This window comes from Coenobita brevimanus, chromosome 31 (assembly GCF_032717465.1).
Source record: "Coenobita brevimanus isolate Jiangsu-jjx chromosome 31, ASM3271746v2, whole genome shotgun sequence".
NCBI classification, from domain to species: Eukaryota; Metazoa; Arthropoda; class Malacostraca; order Decapoda; family Coenobitidae; genus Coenobita; species Coenobita brevimanus.
In genome coordinates this window covers 1,725,716-1,745,140 of record NC_136984.1, presented here as the reverse complement: position 1 = coordinate 1,745,140, position 19,425 = coordinate 1,725,716, and the positions used below count along the sequence as shown (strand labels likewise).

The following is a 19,425-nucleotide window of genomic DNA, read 5'->3' as shown; positions in this document are numbered from 1 at the left end:
CCACACCAGCCCAGACCCACACCAGCCCAGACCCACACCAGCCTAGACCCACACCAGCCTAGACCCACACCAGCCCAGACCCACACCAGCCTAGACCCACACCAGCCTAGACCCACACCAGCCCAGACCCACACCAGCCCAGACCCACACCAGCCCAGACCCACACCAACAGCAGCCCAGACCCACAGCAGCCCAGACCCACACCTGCCCAGACCCACACCTGCCCAGACCCACAGCAGCCCAGACCCACACCAGCCCAGACCCACACCAGCCCAGACCCACACCAGCCCGGGCCAGGGTCTGTCAGCCTGCCAGTTCCCCTCTGCACCTGTATATGTGTAGCATTGGTGTGTTGTAAAGGGTGTAAGGAAGGCAGTACATGTGCAAGGACGAGAAGGCGACCTAAACACACCTACCATAACAACAACCACTACTACTACTACTGTTCTCTCTCTCTCTCTCTCTCTCTCATCCTCAGTCTGAAGTGGTGTGACCTAAACAACATAACGGGATGGGAAATTACCTGATTGTGTTCTTGCGCTCCTGGTCATACGCCTTTGTTTCCTTCTCTCTCTCTCTCTCTCTGTCTCTCTCTCTCTCTCTGTCTCTCTCTCTCTCTCTCTCTCTCTCTCTCTCTCTCTAGTCACGAAGAAGTGCAGAGTGTTTTTTGTGGACCTTTGTAATGAGTCACGCAGTCATACGCCTCTCTCTCTCTCTCTCTCTCTCTCTCTCTCTCTCTCTCTCTCTCTCTCTCTCTCGCTCGCTCGCTCTCGCTCTCTTGTATATACCCTTTGTACTTTAATGACCTAAGATTTTGAACAATAGTCACGAAGAAGTGCAGAGTGTTTTTCCTTACCTGCTTGTAATAAGGTCATGCTGTCATACGCCTTTGTTTCCTCTCTCTCTCTCTCTCTCTCTCTCTCCAGCTTATTTCACGTAGCTTAGTGGCAGAAAAAGTCAATACTACGGCTCTACATCCTTTCCGTAGCACTTCTTCGTGACTAGCATCATATTCTAGCGTTAATCTCTCTCTCTCTCTCTCTCTCTCTCACTGTACGTGTGTATGTATGTGTGTGTGTGTGTGTGTGTGTCTGCATTTGTGTGTGTGGTGTGTGTGTGTGTGTCTTTATATTATATGCACATATGTTTGGCTATATGTATGATTGTGTGTGTTTATATGTATGTGTGTGCGTTTGTATGTGCGTCTGCATGTGTGTGTATACTATGCATGCCATGTGTCTGTATATGTGACTGTGTTTATGTATATACACATGTTTGTATGTTCATGTGTGTATATGTATATTTGTGTCTATATGTGACTGACTAAGAGGGTGTATGTAGGTGAGGTGAAGGGAGGGAGAGGGAGAGGTAGACCGAGGATGAGGTGGAGGGATGGAGTTGAGAGGTATATGAGGGAGGGGGGGGTGAGTTGGGGGGAGGGTAGTCAAATGGTGGGTGACAGAGCGACTTGGAGGCGTTTTGTCTGCGGTCACCCTTTGCGGGATTAGGGCGTCGGGCTATAGATAGATAGATAGATAGATAGATCTGTGTGTTTGCACGTATTTATGTATATATGCTTGTATGTGTGTCTGTATGTGTAACTATGTATGTGTGTTTGTACGTGTGTATGTGCATGTGTGTGCTATGTATGTGTGTGTGTGTGTAACTGTGATTATGTGTGTTTGTACATGTGTATGTGTGTGCTGAGTGTGTCTGTGTGTACGTGTGTGTGTATCAGACGTGAGAGTCACAATTAGCCACCAGTGTACGGGTTTGTTTGCACACCCATTACACACACTTCCTCATTCGTGTGTGTGTGTGTGTGTGTGTGTGTGTGTGTGTGTGTGTGTGTGTGTGTGTGTGTGTGAGAGAGAGAGAGAGAGAGAGAGAGAGAGAATCACCGAAGGCATAATCACTTGGGGGGGGTAGTTGTAGGCAAGACCTGTTCTCTGTAGTGAACGATTGACCTCCTTCTTAAGAACCAGACATAACGTGGGTGTGGCTACCGCTGCGTATAGATGCTAGTCACGAAGAAGTGCTGTGGAAACGTACACACACTGGTATATTTATCTATCTATATCTATCTGCCTATCTATCTATCTACCTGTCTATCTGTCTATCAATCAATCTATCTATCTATCTGTCAGTCTATGAGTCTATCTATCTGTCTACCTGTCTGTCTATCAATCTATGTATCTATCTATCTCTATCTATACGGCAAAAGGACGAAAATTTGGTGAATGGATTTTTTTTAGTTATTTCGTAAAAAAATGATTACAGTAGTGTATGTATGTATGTATGTATGTATGTACGTATGTATGTATGTATGTATGTACATATGTATGTATGTATGTATGTATGTATGTACGTATGTATGTATGTATGTATGTACGTACGTATGTATGTATGTATGTATGTACGTATGTATGTATGTATGTATGTATGTATGTACGTATGTATGTATGTATGTACGTATGTATGTATGTATGTATGTATGTTCGGATGCATTCGGACAAGGGTAGCTGGTGACCCTATCCAGGTGAAAGGTCAGGGAATGAGGTCAAGGTCACCCAAGGATATCCACCCCAGCAGAGAGAGAGAGAGAGAGAGAGAATCATCCTCACAGTCATTGGATTAAATGGAATACTGCTTACAATTGTTTTTTTTGGAGAGAGAGAGAGAGAGAGAGAGGGAGAGAATTTTCTGGAGAGGGCTGCCTTCAGGTGGTGGCACTGATATAACTGGTGGTGGAGCTGCCTGGTTATACACACGTGTCTCAACTCCCTCCCTATCCCACAAAAGGACGATGGTGGACTGCAGGAGAGGGTAACTTCAGCCTGCAGTCCACTGGGTTTATGTTAAGATGAATCGTGTTGTAACAGCACCTGCTACTACTACTACAAATACGACCACCACTACCATAATAATAATAATAATAATACGAACAACAACAATACTACTACTACTACTACTACTACTACTACTAATAATAATAATAACAATAATAATAATAATAATAATAACATCATTCATTCATTGCCAGACGCCATGTATCCCAAACGGGGTGGCCAAGGGCTTAGAGTTAATTGTTTTACAGGGAGGGGCACTAATCCTCCACCAACCCCACTTGACACGTAGGGATGTAAGGATTATAATAACAATAATAATAATAATAATAATAATAATAATAATAATAATAATCCATCTCTTTCAGCTGCCAAGGGTGTCGCCGTGTCAACTCCCGGGGACTTCAAACCTGTACTGCGAGATAACGTGTGTTTTATCGTGGCTGCCGTGCTTGTTAATGAGGAGGGAGAGATTCTGATGATGCAGGAGGCTAAGAGGTGAGAGATAGATAGATAGATAGATGGAGAGATAGATAAATGGATGGATAGATAGACAGACAGACAAGGTGGAGAGATAATGTGTGTTTTATAGTAGCTGCTGTGCTTGTTCATGAGGAGGGAGAGATTCTGATGATGCAAGAGGCTAAGAGATAGATAGATAGATAGATAGATGGGAAGATAGATAGATAGATGAAGGAAATAGATGGGAAGAGAGAATTAACCCGTAGATAGAAAAAGTATTATATTTCTCTCTCTCTCCCTTTCTCATAAACACTCGTACAATCACAATCTAACTCTCCGATTCCTATCTCTTTCAGTTCATGTGCGGGAAAATGGTACCTTCCGGCTGGGCGTATGGAGGCTGGGGAGACAATTGAGGTGAGTGGCTATACGTTTGTCTGTTTTATTTATTTTTAAGTGAGTTTGGCCCTGTGGAGAGGATGAAGAGTGAGAGACTAACGCGGAGAGAGTATGTGAGTGAGGTGGAAGGAGGGAGGGGGAGGCCAAGGATAAGATGGATGGATGGAGTGGAGAGGTATATGAGAGAGGGGGTGTGTGAGCTGGTAGCAAGGCAGTGAAATGGCGGGGGACAAGGCGACATGGAGGCGATTTGTTTGTAGCCACCCCTTACGGGATTAAGGCGTCTGGCAATAGATAGATTAGATAGACAGTGAGTTATCAGAGAGGGGTATGTGGAGTTACGTGGAGAGAGAGACAGATGAATGATGAAGTGAAGGAGTGTTGTGGAGTTACATGGAGAGACAGACAGACACAAATGAGGAAGGGAAGGGGTGTTGTGATGTGGATGTGGAGTTATGTGGAGAGACAGGCAGATAAATGAAGAAGTGAAGGAGTGTTGTGATGTTGATGTGGATGTGGAGTTACATGGAGAGACAGACAGACAAATGAGGAGTGAAGGAGCATTGTGGTGTGAATGTAGGTGTAACTGAAAGTGTGAAGAGAAATGCTTTGAGCTAAAATTACATTTATACCAATACTAATACTAATACCAATACGAATACTAATACCAATACTTAAACCCCCCCAGGATGCAGTAAAACGAGAGGTGCTTGAGGAAACAGGGATGGAGATGGAAGTAACGACACTGATAATGGTGGAGGCAGCGTCTGGGTCGTGGTTCAGATTTGTGGTTACCGGCAATGTGGTGGGTAAGGCAATGTGGCGCTTGTATCACACCGGCTCAAGTCTATCTATCTATCTATTGCCAGACGCCTTAATCCCGTAAGGGGTGGCCTTAAACAAATCGCCTCCATGTCGCCCTGTCCCCCGCCATTTCACTGCCCTGCTCCCAGCTCACACCCCCCTCTTTCATATACCTCTCCACTCCAAGCCTCCATCTCATCCTTGGCCTCCCCCTCCCTCTTTCCCCCTCCACCTCACTCACATACACTCTCCTCGTCAGTCTCTCACTCTCCATCCTCTCCACATGGCCAAACCACCTCAGTGTGTTTCTCGTAACGCTTCCTATCACATCCACATCCACACCACAACGCTCCTTCACTTCCTCATTTGTCAGTCTGTCTCTCCATGTAACTCCACATCCACCTCACTCACATAGGCCTACACTTTCCTCATCAGTCTCTCACTCTCTATCCTCTCCACATGGCCAAACCACCTCAATGTGCTTCTCCTAACGCTTCCTATCGCCCATTTTAAGTGAACGGGGTGTAGTTGCTGTGTTATATTTGCTAGTTTCTTCTCTCTGTGTTGGTTGGTCTGTTATGTTAGCTGGATTGATATGATTTATTACAGTAAGTCCTTAGTATTTCATTTTCTATTTTCCTTTCTTTTTTCTCTCTCTCTCTTCTGCCCATGGGTGACTTTACACTCCCTCTTCTCTCTTTCATTCATTCTTTCTTCTTCCTTTTACCTATGGGTGACTCTGCACTGAGTGACAAGCCAAATGGTGCAGGAAACCATTTACTGTGCTGGGTGGTAACCATATAACCAAATTATGGTGCCTGGTGGTTTAGTGGGTAATTAAGGTGCTCCAATTGGATTGAGCTGGTGAAGGTTTATATCCAAGGGGTGGTTGGGGTTTTATTTCTCATATAATGCCACTCAGGGATGAGTGAGGCTGGTCACTCTCATCTTAAATGTCAGGACCAACTTGCCTAGCCCAGGGCTCCTACGCTTCTCATGGGGCAACGTAGGATTGGGTGATGGATGGATGGATGTTTTCTTTCTCTCTTTACCTGACTTAGCCCAGTCATTAGGTGCAAAATGAGGTCAAGATATTGATGATGATTGATGATGCTGATTGATTATTGATGATGATTGATTGATGACTTGTTAGGCTGAGTTTTCTGTCATAAATGTTCATAGAATTGCATCAACTCCTATCTTTAACCATTGTATATTGATGCTTCCACCTCACTCACATACACTCTCCAGGGCAGTCTCTCATTCTCTCTCTCCATGTCAGTCTCTCTCTCTCTCTCTCTCTCTCTCTCTCTCTCACACCAAGTCAGTCTCTCTCTCTCTCTCTCTCTCTCTCTCTCTCACACCAAGTCAGTCTCTCTTTCTCTTTCCAAGCCAGTCTCTTTTTCTTTCTCTCCATCTCCAAGTCAGTCTCTCTTTCTCTGTTTCATACTCCAAGTCAGTCTCTCTCTTTCTCTCTCTCTCTCTCTCTCTCCAAGTCAGTCTCTCTTTCTCTCTCTCCAAGTAGGTCTCTCTCTCTCTTTCTCTCTTTCTCGCCACGTCTCCCTTCCTCCCCAGGTGGCACTCTCAAAACCCCAGCCAGTGCCGACAAAGAATCGCTACAAGCCAAGTGGGTGGGCGACCTGAGTGAGCTGAGTCTCCGCTGCAACGACATCTTCCCGCTCGTCCAACGCGCCCGGCAGTTGTGGGGCCGAGGACGGGCCGAGGAAGGGTCAGGGGACGAGCCTTGGCACCCACCGCTCCTGCCTGTCAACAAACCACACACCAAACTGTACCTCAGGCTTGTTATTGCCGTGCGGAAGAGGGTGAAGTGAGTACGGATTGAAACGTTTGTAGGGAAACACATTGAGGTGGTTTGGCCATGTGGAGAGGATGGAGAGTGAGAGACTGATGAGGAGAGTGTATGTGAGGGAGGTGGATGTGGAGTAACATGGAGAGACAGACTGACAAATGAGGAAGTGAATGAGTGTTGTGGTGTGGATGTGGATGTGATAGGAAGCGTTAGGAGAAACATACTGAGGTGGTTTGGCCATATGGAGAGGATGGAGAGTGAGAGACTGACAAGGAGAGTGTATGTGAGGGAGGTGGATGTGGAGTAACATGGAGAGACAGACTGACAAATGAGGAAGTGAAGGAACATTGTGGTGTGGATGTGATAGGAAGCGTTAGGAGAAACACATTAAGGTGGTTTGGCCATGTGGAGAGGATGGAGAGTGAGAGGCTGATGAGGAGAGTGTATGTGAATGAGATGGAGGGGGAGAGAGGGAGGGGGAGGCCAAGGATGAGATGGAGGGATGGGGTGGAGAGGTATATGAGAGAGGAGGATGTGAGTTGGGAGCAAGGCAGTGAAATGACGGGGGACAGGGCGATGTGGAGGCGTTTTGTCTGCAGCCACCCTTTGTGGGATTAGGGCGTCAGGCTATAGATAGATAGATAGATATATATTTTTTTAATGCAAGGAACTAAAATCTAAAAGTTCACATAATTATTCCCTCCAAGAAAAAATAAAAACAAAATAACAGAGAGTCAAATTCAAGATGCGTTCATTTTTAGCGCCCTGGACACATTTGTACCGTGAACTTGAGCTCTTTTTTTAATGTAAGGAAGAAGGAACCAAAAGCTATCTATCTATCTATCTATCTATTGCCAGACGCCTCAATCCCGTACGGGGTGGCCACAAACAAATCGCCTCCACGTCGCGCTGTCCCCCGCCATTTCACTGCCCTGCTTCCAACTCACGCACCCCTCTCTCATATACCTCTCCACCCCATCCCTCCATCTCATCCTTGACCTCCCCATCCCTCTCCCCCCCCTCCACCTCACTCACATACACTCTCCTCATCAGTCTCTCACCCTCCATCCTCTCCACATGGCCAAACCACCTATTGCAACATTTCCTTAATTTTACATCATCCCAGTAAATATATTGTCTTTTTTTTTCGTCCTTTCATTTTTCTAGTGAACTGATTATTTCAAAAAACTATCTTGGAAAAATATGTATTTCTAAACATTTGAAATTCAGATTGTTTGAACTGAGCTGTGATAGTAACATGAGCTGTAGTAGTAGTAGTTGAAGTAGTAGTAGCGTAATAGTAGTAGTAGTAATGTGCTTTATGTGTGTTGCAGCAATCGTGTGTGTGTTTTGACAAGTGATAAAACCGCCACACATCTGCCAGTCACGGAGATCAACCCTGTGCGCTCCCTCCACTCCACACTCAGGAAGTATATGACCGTGTGTATAACTCCAGCCGTTTGTACAGTTTAGCAGTAGTTTGTAGAGGCAGGGTAGTGTAGTGGGGTGTTTGTAGAGGCAGGGTAGTGTGGTGGGTGTTTGTAGAGGCAGGGTAGTGTAGTGGGTGTTTGTAGAGGCAGGGTAGTGTGAGTGTTTGTAGAGGCAGGGTAGTGTAGTGGGGTGTTTGTAGAGGTAGGGTAGTGTGGGTGTTTGTAGAGGCAGGGTAATGTAGTGGGTGTTTGTAGAGGCAGGGTAGTGTAGTGGGGTGTTTGTAGAGGCAGGGTAGTGTGGTGGGTGTTTGTAGAGGCAGGGTAGTGTGGTTGGGTGTTTGTAGAGGCTGGGTAGTGTAGTGGGTGTTTGTAGAGGCAGGGTAGTGTAGTGGGTGTTTGTAGAGGCAGGGTAGTGTGGTTGGGTGTTTAGAGAGGCAAGGTAGTGTGGTTGGGTGTTTGTAGAGGCTGGGTAGTGTAGTGGGTGTTTGTAGAGGCAGGGTAGTGTGGTGGGTGTTTGTAGAGGCAGAGTAGTGTGGTGGGTGTTTGTAGAGGCTGGGTAGTGTAATGGGGTGTTTGTAGAGGCAGGGTAGTGGCAAATGACTCTGAGGTTGTCATTATCGTACCCTGGCAACCTGTCATTCAAAAGTGCGTCCAATTTCGTATCATATTATACATGAATCATATTATTATACATGAATATATTATACTATACACAAAGATTATTACACACGAATCACATGCATTTCATACACAAAATCAGATGCACTTTTGAATGGTAGGTTGCTAGGGCAGATTTGTTAAAAAGAGGCCTTTGGAGTCGTTAAAGTGGTTATTTGAAATGCAGAATCCAAATTTGCTGTCAGCTGATATCTGTGGTGGGGCTATTTTTTTTTTTTTTTTTCCGACTCTGAGCATAGGCTTCACAGCCTGCTATCAAGGCCCAGCAGGCCTCCTACATACCATACACCTCTACATGTCACCACTTGGGCGCTAACACCCACTGTCCATATTGAATACATGCTAGGGCTGTCTCATACAGGACTGGTGTATTGGTATTAGCAGGGGTATTTTTACGACATGTCGGCGGGTCTTCTGGTAGATCAGTAAAGCCTGATTTAATGAAATTCAAATCCTTAAACTGTCCCCTGCCCCAGCCGGGATTTGAACCTGGGTCCATTAAGACCGCATGCCACCTACCGGTTGAGCCACCGCCTCCCCAGCTGTAGTAAAAGTTCTTCATATAAGCCCATTGAGACATAAAAGTGGTCCCATATAAGATTATTTGAGGTGGAGAACCCAAATGAAAGCAGACTACTAGGCCCCAAGGAGGACTACTGGGACCTGGGAATAGGCCCTTAGTTGGACACATAAAAATATTCCGTCCGTTCTTTATGCGGCAGGAAATCTTTGGGTCGGACCTGCCCCCTCATCGTCCGCAAGGCATACTGAGCACTGAACTCCACACCAGCGACCCCAGCGGCACACACGACGGCCTGCTGTTGACGCTGCTGGTGCCGGTGCGCAAGGCCCTGGAGGACGTGCCGCTTATCGATAAATACTCGTGGGTGGAGCTGCCGAAGCCCATGGGGGAGGAGTTACTGAGCCGCATGGGGAAGAACATGATCATACCGCTCAACGTGATACGGTAAGGCAGGCCACGAGGAGGCTCTACACACACACACACACACACACACACACACACACACACACACACACACACACACACACACACACACACACACACACACACACACACACACACGCAGTTCCACCTCATAGTTTGTTTAAAAATTGGCATAGGATCACAAACACAGTCGTTATAAAGTTGGCACAGGATTTACACACACAGGGAGTTAACATGGAGGCTCTACACAGACAGTTCCACCTCATAGTTTGTAAAGATGTTGACACAGGATTTACACACACACACACACACACACACACGCGTCATTTCCCCTTCGAGTCAACGTGGAGGCTTTACACACAGCTGCACCTCATAGTTTGTAATAAAGTTGGCACAGGATCTACACACACACAGTTGTAAAATAGTAAACACAGAATCTACACACACAGTCAGTTCCACCTCATATATATCTAGTTTATAAAAAAAGTTGGCAGAGTTTTTGCACACAGTTGTAAAATAGTTGGCACAGGATTTACACACACAGTTATTTCCACCTCTTAAGTGTAGTTTGTAGAAGAGTTGGCACAGGATTTCCTCACACACACACACACACACACACACACACACACACACACACACACACACACACACACACACACACACACACACACACACAGTCATTTCCACCTCATAAGTATAGTTTGTAAAAGAGTTGGCACAGGATTTACACACACACACACACACACACACACAGTCGTAAAATAGTCAGCACAGGATCCACACACACAGTCAGTTCCACTTCATAAAGTATAGTTTGTAAAAGAGTTGGCACAGCATCTACACACAGGATTTACACACACAGGATTCTACACACACACAGGATTCTACACACACAGGATTCTACACACACAGTCAGTTCCCCATCCCAAATAAAGCTCATTGGATGGAAGGAAAGAGCGGAATACGGTAGCAGGATAGAAGGAAGGAAATATATCAGGCCTGTGTTGTAGTGGAGGGGATGGAATGGAATGGAGATGGATGGAAACGATGTGGTGATGGTTTGCTTGGCGGATCACTGTCTCTCTCTCTTGCCTGGCACTGCATCCTGTGAGGGGCTGCTGGGAAAGGTGGAAGGAACACATTGAGGAATTTCACATCTTTACGCGCACCCCTATGGCTCCAGAATGCGATGGTGAGAGTTGCTATACCCCTGTGACTCCAACTTGGCCCAAAATTGCCATCTCTCCGTCTTGAATACTGAGTTGTAACGAGATTAACACTATGATGCTAGTAACGAAGAAGTGCTGTGGGAAGGATGTAGAGCCATAGCATTTTCATTTTCTACCACTGACCTGTGTGGTGTAAGCTGTGAAAGGGTGAAAATCTGGGCCAAGTTAGAGTGAACATAGTATAGGAGATTTAGTATATATAAGCAGATGAGCACAATGTTTGATAGTGGTAGTAGTAGTAGTCCCAGGTTCATCTAAAACGTGAACCCAGTGGACTGCAGGCTGAAGTTACCCCCCTCTGCAGTCCACCATCGTGAGAAGTGTTAATGTTGAGGGTGGGGTAGTGAGAGGTAGACCGAAAAAGACCCGGGACGAGGTCATTGAGTGTGACCTCAGGGCTAAGGGAGTAAATAGGGAAGCTGCCAGAGATTGAGCAGCATGGAGAGCCGCCATTTGGTGACCAAGGCCGACGCATGTAAGCACGTTGGAGCCTTCAAAAACGAAAACAAATGAAAACGTGGAGCTGCCCAGGTATACAAACGTCCCTGAACTTCCTCCCTATCCCAAGAAAGGAGGATGGTGTGGTGCAGGAGAGGGTAACTTCGGCCTGCAGTCCACTGGGTTCTAACTACTAATACTACTACTACTACTACAACTACTGATTTTGTGGCACATGGTTGTTATGGTGAAGTTTGTTAGAGTCAGTCTGTTTTCACCTGATGGAACTGAGCCAATCCCTCAACTCAAAATAGTCATGATTGTGGATAATATAAGTCTTTGGTATAAGGGAAGAGTCTCCTTGGTTACTGGTCAAAATTACCACCCAATTCAACAACACCTGGCCATCAACTGAGCTGAAAGGAGTTGGAGGTCATAATCAGGTGGAAACAGGCTGACTAGAAGACTTTATTGACTGATTTATTTTGACTTGTGGGATGTGATATGAAGGGATTTGAATGCTAGGCGGATCCCAAACACCTTTTCTGTGGTGGTTTATTCTTTTATGTGCCACAGTGAGATGGTATATTGGTATTAAGGAAGGGGCCTTCATGCGGTGACACGATTATGATGAGGCAGATCGACTGACTGTATAAATATCCTCACTATGTCTCTCCGCTCCCTCCCTATCCCCCAAAAGGACAATGGTGGACTGGAGGTGAGTTTTAAGTTAGCCTGTAGTCCACTGAGTTTACACTGAGAACCTGGGACTACTACTACTACTATACAACTACTACTGCTATTACTACTACTACAACAATGACAACTTTTACTACTACTACTACTGTTACTACTATTACTACTACTACAATAACAGCTACTACTACTACTACTGCTACTACTACTACTACTACACTCTTGTTTATTTTTGAATATTTTAAATGATTCTTCATGTGTGCTGTTGATGCAAACTATATATGTATATTTTGAATAGATATACTGATAATAAACGTATAGGTAAATGTAGAGGTGCGTATGGGTGAATGTTGGTGTGTATGGGTGAATGTGGGTGTGTATAGGAGGATCTGGGTGTATATAGGAGAATGTGGGTGTGTATAGGAGGATCTGGGTGTGTATAGGAGAATGTGGGTGTGTATAGGAGGATCTGGGTGTGTATAGGAGGATCTGGGTGTGTATAGGAGAATGTGGGTGTGTATAGGAGGATCTGGGTGTGTATAGGAGAATGTGGGTGTGTATAGGAGGATCTGGGTGTGTATAGGAGAATGTGGGTGTGTATAGGAGGATCTGGGTGTGTATAGGAGATTGTGGGTGTGTATAGGAGGATCTGGGTGTGTATAGGAGAATGTGGGTGTGTATAGGAGAATGTGGGTGTGTATAGGAGAATGTGGGTGTGTATAGGAGAATGTGGGTGTGTATAGGAGAATGTGGGTGTGTATAGGAGAATGTGGGTGTGTATAGGAGAATGTGGGTGTGTATGGGAGAATGTGGGTGTGTATAGGAGAATGTGGGTGTGTATAGGAGAATGTGGGTGTGTATAGGAGAATGTGGGTGTGTATAGGAGAATGTGGGTGTGTATAGCACGATGTTGGTGTTGCTACGAGTGTCTTAATAATACCATTTTCTTTAATTCAATATTTTTTACTCTGCATATTTCTTTTAAGAGACTTTTGGAACCAACGACATAAACAAAAAAGATTATACAGTATAGGTAAACAAGAGGGGGAGGCCGAGGATGAGATGGAGGGATGATGATGATGATGATGATGATGGTGGTGGTGATGATGATGGTGATGATGGTAATGATGATGATGATAGTGATGATGATGATGGTGATGGTAGTGGTGGTGATAATGATGGTGGTGATGATGGTGGTGGTGATGGTGATGGTAGTGGTGATGATGATGATAGTGATGATGATGGTGAGGATGGTAGTGATGATGATGGTGAGGATGGTAGTGATGATGATGATGGCAGTGGTGGTATGATGGTGATGGTAGTGGTGATGATGGTTATAGTGATGATGATGGTAATGATGGTAGTGATGATGATGGTGGTGGTGGTGATGATGATGATGATGATGGCAGTGATGATGATGGTGGTGGTGATGATGGTAGTGATGATGATAGTAATGATGGTAGTGATGATGATAGTAGTGGTGATGCATGCCAAAGTATATATATTTTTTTGCACTGCATGTTTGACTTATATACAAAAAATATTATATGCTTTTCTGTTTAATAATTTGTATGAATAGATAGATAGATAGATAGATGGATAGATAAATGGATGGATAGATAGGTAGATGGATGGATAGACAAATAGATAGGTAGATAGATAGATAGATAGATGGATAGATAGATGGATGGATGGATAGATAGATAGGTTGATAGATGGATGAATAGATGAATAGATAGATAGATAGATGGATGGATGGATAGATAGATAGATAGATGGATGGATAGATAGATAGATAGGTTGATAGATGGGTGAATAGATGGATAGATAGATAGATAGATGGATGGATGGATAGGTAGATAGATAGATAGATGGGTGGATGGATAGATAGATAGATAGATACACAATTCCAATATTTAAACACAATAGATACAACCAAGTTTTAAATTGATTACCCAAATTGAGGTATTGATGTGACAGTTACAAACGGACAAAATATTCAAAATGACATTGACAAGACACATAGAGTTTTATTTCCTGACGTTATTTTTCACTTTTTGACTCTATCCCTCAGCACTTTATTTTAATTGATTCGTCCCAGATCCGTGCTTATTTGGATGTTAACCCTACGCTTGGGAGTTTTGCAGGGTGTGTTTGCTATTCTCTCTCGGTTCGGTGATGCTGTGTTTGTTATTGTTGTGCTTTGTGTTTAGTGGAGGGAAGGATGCGTGGACCCCCCCCCCAGAGAGAGAGAGAGAGAGAGAGAGAGAGAGAGAGAGGAAGCGAAGGAAAGAGAAAGAGAGAAACGTACACAGAGAGAGAGCATGAGAGAGAGGAAGTGAAGGAAAGAGAAATAGGAGAGAGAAATACAGAGAGAGAGAGAGGAAGCGAAGGAAGGAGAAATAGGAGAGAAATGTACAGAGAGAGGAAGGAAAGAGAAATAGGAGAGAAAAGTACATGAAGAGAGAGAGGGAGAGAGAGAGAGAGGAAGGAAAGAGAAATAGGAGAGAAAAGTACATGAAGAGAGAGAGGGAGAGAGAGGAAGCAAAGGAAAGAGAAATAGGAGAGAAAAGTACATGGAGAGAGAGGGAGAGAGAGGAAGCAAAGGAAAGAGAAATAGGAGAGAAAAGTACATGAAGAGAGAGAGGGAGAGAGAGAGAGTGAGGAAGCGATGGAAAGAGAAATAGGAGAGAAAAGTACACGAAGAGAGAGAGGGAGAGAGAGAGAGAGAGGCTTTGTGGAGGAAGTGAAGGCAAGAGAAAGAGGAGAGAGAGAAAGAGAGAGAGAGAGGGAGGGAGGGAGAGAGAGAGGAAGTGAAAGAAAGAGAAAGAGGAGAGAAAAATACATGAAGAGAGAGAGAGAGAGAGAGGGGCTTTGTGGAGGAAGTGAAGGCAAGAGAAAGAGGAGAGAAAAATACATGGAGAGAGAGAGAGAGAGGAGGCTTTGTGGAGGAAGAGAAGGAAAGAGAAAGAGGAGAGAAAAATAGAGAGAAAGAGAGAGAGGAGGCTTCGTGGAGCAAGTGAAGGAAAGAGAAAGAGTACAGAAAGAGAGAGAGAGAACTGACTTTGGTCTGAGTACGATTTAATTCAATTTTCAGAAGAATTTTCAAACTCAATAAATTCCCTTCTTTTTGTTTATGCAAGGAAGAAAGAACCCAAGGCCTGAAGTCCACAAATTGTTCCTTCTAAGAAAAATTCAAAACAGTAGAGAGCCAAATTCAAGATCTGTTCACTTTGAGATGCCTGGACACATGGCATTTGAAAGACTGGAGGCCATAGGCAGTAGGAAATACAGTCAGAGGGGGACAGTTCCAGAGTTGACCTGTATGATTGTAGAATTTAGCAGTAGAATTAACAAAGCATCATCGTACTGAGAGAATTTTTTGATTTTATGCCTTTATTCTTGACTAACAATGTGCTTTATTTAACAATGCTGTAGTGTTAGTAATTGTTTTTGTATTTGCTGCATTACCTGTACAGTAATACAGCAAATACAGTACAGTATAACCTCAGTATAACGGACTTCGATAGACTGGAATTCGCTTTTATCGGACACAAGGAGCTACCGGACTAAATTCTTATATATTTGAAAAAGTCCAATAAAGCCAGAAGCAGCGTGGACTGCCTGACCACTTCAGCTGTGTTCACTACAGTAAGGTAAATAAAAGACATGTTTATCAGTGAACAGTACAGTATTATTATATATATTATACCATTGGATTATTGTAGTGAAGATATAATACAGTACAGTATTATTATATATATTATACCATTGGATTATTGTAGTGAATATAATACAGTACAGTATTATTATATACTCAAACCTCAATTTAAGGGATGTCCATTTAAGGGATTTCTGATTTAAAGGACTCCATATTCTACCTGACAAACGGACGAGACCATTCAAAAATGACACGTAATGTCTGGGTTATACACATTAATATGTTTCCTTATAGTGTCCCCGTAAAATAATTTTCATAATCGTATAAATAAGAGAAGTGAAACAATCATTGCATTTCATAATAAGACTGTCTTTATATGTGGTGAAACAAGGGACATTATCAAGTAAGGGACATTATCAATTAAGGGACATTATCAAGTAAGGGACATTTTCAAGTAAGGGACATTATCAAGTAAGGGACATTTTCAAGTAAGGGACATTATCAAGTAAGGGACATTATCAAGTAAGGGACATTATCAAGTAAGGGACATTTTCAAGTAAGGGACATTATCAAGTAAGGGACATTATCAAGTAAGGGACATTGTCAAGTAAGGGACATTATCAAGTAAGGGACATTTTCAAGTAAGGGACATTATCAAGTAAGGGACATTGTCAAGTAAGGGACATTGTCAAGTAAGGGACATTATCAAGTAAGGGACATTTTCAAGTAAGGGACATTATCAAGTAAGGGACATTATCAAGTAAGGGACATTATCAAGTAAGGGACATTATCAAGTAAGGGACATTATCAAGTAAGGGACATTATCAAGTAAGGGACATTTTCAAGTAAGGGACATTATCAAGTAAGGGACATTTTCAAGTAAGGGACATTATCAAGTAAGGGACATTTTCAAGTAAGGGACATTTTCAAGTAAGGGACATTATCAAGTAAGGGACATTTTCAAGTAAGGGACATTTTCAAGTAAGGGACAAGTTGATTCCCCATTTAGTCCCTTAAATCGAGGTTTGAGTGTATATATTATACCTTTGGATTATTGTAGTGAAGGTACAGTACAGTACAGCAGTGGTAGTCAAAACAGTTTAAATACCGTTCATGTGATCTGGACTAATGTCTGATATATCGGAAAAAGTCCAGGTTAGCAGGGGGATGTCTGAACGTCGCTTTTATCGGAATTTCGCGTTTTTCGGAGTGGCTTGAGCCCCAATTAGTCTGTTATACTGAGGCTTTACTGTATTGATGTCTTGTAGGATGTTATATCTTTCTGTAGTTGTGTGTATTGCGTATATTGTATTTTCTTGTGTGTGTGTGTGATGTATTGTTTTTATTTGTTTATTTTTTTGGTTAATATTCTTCCCACTTCTCGCTTTCCTGTGCTTGTTTCTGTGGCTTATATTCTCATTCAGCAAGGGAGCTCCCTAACGCCTCTTCCTTACAGATTTATTTTTGGATATGGCAGGTTGACATCCTTGTGTATGTTATTATGCAGAGGTTGGTGATAGTGGAAGGATTTATGTAGCAGAAGAGGACTGTAGGGTGTAATAAATACTAAATTGCCTAGGAAAAGGTGTTTGGGAGCTTCCTTAACTGATGAGATTGCCGACCTAGATCAGTAAGGCCAAAAAATGATGCCAGAAGCCTCATTTTTTTATTTTCCTGCATTACAGTAGTGTAATTTTTAAAAGTTTGATGATGATGATGATGATGATGATGATTATTATTATTATTACTATTTATTCATTCATTCATTCATCATCTGATCCTGTGTTGCCCCATGAGGAGTGTAGGAGCCCGGGACTAGGCAAGTTTATTATTATTATTATTATTATTATTATATCCATCCATCCATCCATCATCCAATCCTACATTGCTCCATGAGAAGCGTAGGAGCCCGGGGCTAGGCAAGTTGGTCCTGACATTTAAGATGAGAGTGACCAGCCTCACTCATCCCTGAGTGGCATTATGTGAGCAATAAACCCCAACCACCCCTTGGATATAAACCTACACTGGCTCAATCTAATTGGAGCACAATAATTACCCACTAAACCACCAGGCGCCATAATTTGGTTATATGGTTACCACCCAGCGTAGTAAATGGTTTCCTGTTTCCTGTACACCAGGGATTTGTCAGAGGATGGTATTGATGTGGCGAGGAAAACAGCTTAGGGAAGAATTCTGATAAATATGACAGGTACAGGAAATAAAGATTGAGGATGGAGGGTGAGAGACTGACGAGGAGAGTGTATGTGAGTGAGGTGGAGGGAGGGGGAGGCCGAGGATGAGATGGAGGGATGGAGTGGAGAGGTATATGAGAGAGGGGGGTGTGAGTTGGGAGCAGGACAGTGAAATGGTGGGGGACAGGGCGATGTGGAGGTGATTTGTTTGTGGCCACCCTGTACGGGATTGAGGCGTCTGGCAATAGATAGATAGATATAGAATTCTGATTAATATGACACAAAAAATAGAGTGATTTAGAATTCTGATTTATATGACACAGAAAATAAGATAGTGATTTACAACGCTGGGTGGTAACCATATAACCAAACCATACGTGCTCCCTACGTGTCAACAAGTGAGTTGGTGGAGGGTTGGTGCCCCTCCCTGTAAAACAACTAACTCAGTGTCAAATGGCCACCCTTTGCGGGATTGTGGTGTCTGGCAATAGATAGATAGATAGATTTAGAATTCTGATTAATGTGACACAGATGCAGGAAAGTAAAGAGAGAGAGGCATTGGCATCACCCTTGTGGTCTTTATCGTGTAGTGTTGTTTTGATGATGATGTTAACGACCTTCCTTCCTTCTCTCCCCTGTCGTTTTCTCTCCCTTAACGCCCGCCCATGTCTCTTCGTTTTTACAGAGTGTCAACATTAATCAGTTGAGCCTGGTGCTGCCCCCCCCCCTCCTCCTCCTCTTCCTTCTCGTGCCATCACCAGCGTAAGGTGATGGACGCTGCGGTCAGTTTCATTAATTTAATGCACAACAACCACCATCCACTCACCTGATGTAGTGCTGCCCATTTCCTTCACCTTTATCATTCTTTTTCTGTGTCTGCCCTCCTCTCTTCCTATTTCTCACCATCATTCACTCACTTGATGTGGTGCTGCCTACTTCTTCCTTCAGTTTTATTCTGTATCTGCATCTGCCCTCCTCTCTTCCTGTTTCTCACCATCATCCACTCACTTGATGTAGTGCTGCCTACTTCTTCCTTAGCCTTTATCATTCTTTTTCTGTGTCTGTCCTCCTCTCTTCCTATTTCTCACCATCATCCACTCATTTGATGTAGTGCTGCCAACTTCTTCCATCACCCTTATCATTCTTTGTCTGTGTCTGTCCTCCTCTCTTCCTATTTCTCACTGTCATCCACTCACTTGATGTAGTGCTGCCTACTTCTTCCTTAGCCTTTATCATACTTTTTCTGTGCCTGTCCTCCTCTCTTCCTGTTTCTCCCATCTTTCCTGTCACTTCTTATTACTCTTCCTTTCCTTTACAGGTGGCTTTACATTGAGTGACAAGCCAAATGGTTTCCTGTAAGCCAGGAAACCATTTACAGCGCTGGGTGGTAACCATATAACCAACCCATACGTGTTCCCTACGTGTCAACAAGTGGGTTGGCAGAGGGTTAGTGCCCCTCCCTGTAAAACAAATAACTCAAAGACAAACGGTCACCCCTTACCCAATTATGGCGTCTGGTTATAGATAGATAGATAGACAACACCCAATACACGTCTATTGGTCGAGTGGTAGACACACGGAGTAAATATGCTTTGGTTCACAGAGAGGGGGATGTGAGCTGGGGGGAGGGCAGTGAAATGGCGTTGGACAGGGTGACATGGAGGTGATTTGTTTGTGGCCACCCCTTACGGGATTAAGGCGTCTGGCAATAGATAGATAGATAGAATATTGCCAGGAAGTTAACATGGTCTTGTAAAGGAAGCTCCCAAACACCTTTTCTTAAATGATTTATTTTTATTATTACACCTTACTCCCTCATTCAGTGTTAAATAAA

At 43.7% G+C, this 19,425-nt stretch overlaps 1 protein-coding gene across 1 annotated transcript in view; it reads left to right on the top strand.

Annotated features, from left to right (window-relative positions):
- The window catches only part of LOC145395489 (8-oxo-dGDP phosphatase NUDT18), a 34,072-nt gene extending 15,774 nt beyond the window's left edge, over window positions 1-18,298 (top strand). Inside the window, exons 2-8 of the mRNA XM_080269095.1 lie at window positions 3,215-3,344; window positions 3,665-3,725; window positions 4,396-4,516; window positions 6,087-6,339; window positions 7,656-7,761; window positions 9,152-9,396; window positions 18,277-18,298. Coding sequence (XP_080125221.1) covers window positions 3,215-3,344; window positions 3,665-3,725; window positions 4,396-4,516; window positions 6,087-6,339; window positions 7,656-7,761; window positions 9,152-9,396; window positions 18,277-18,298 — 938 coding nt within the window. The remainder of the gene's footprint in view (window positions 1-3,214; window positions 3,345-3,664; window positions 3,726-4,395; window positions 4,517-6,086; window positions 6,340-7,655; window positions 7,762-9,151; window positions 9,397-18,276) is intronic.
- Window positions 18,299-19,425: the final 1,127 nt, after the last annotated feature.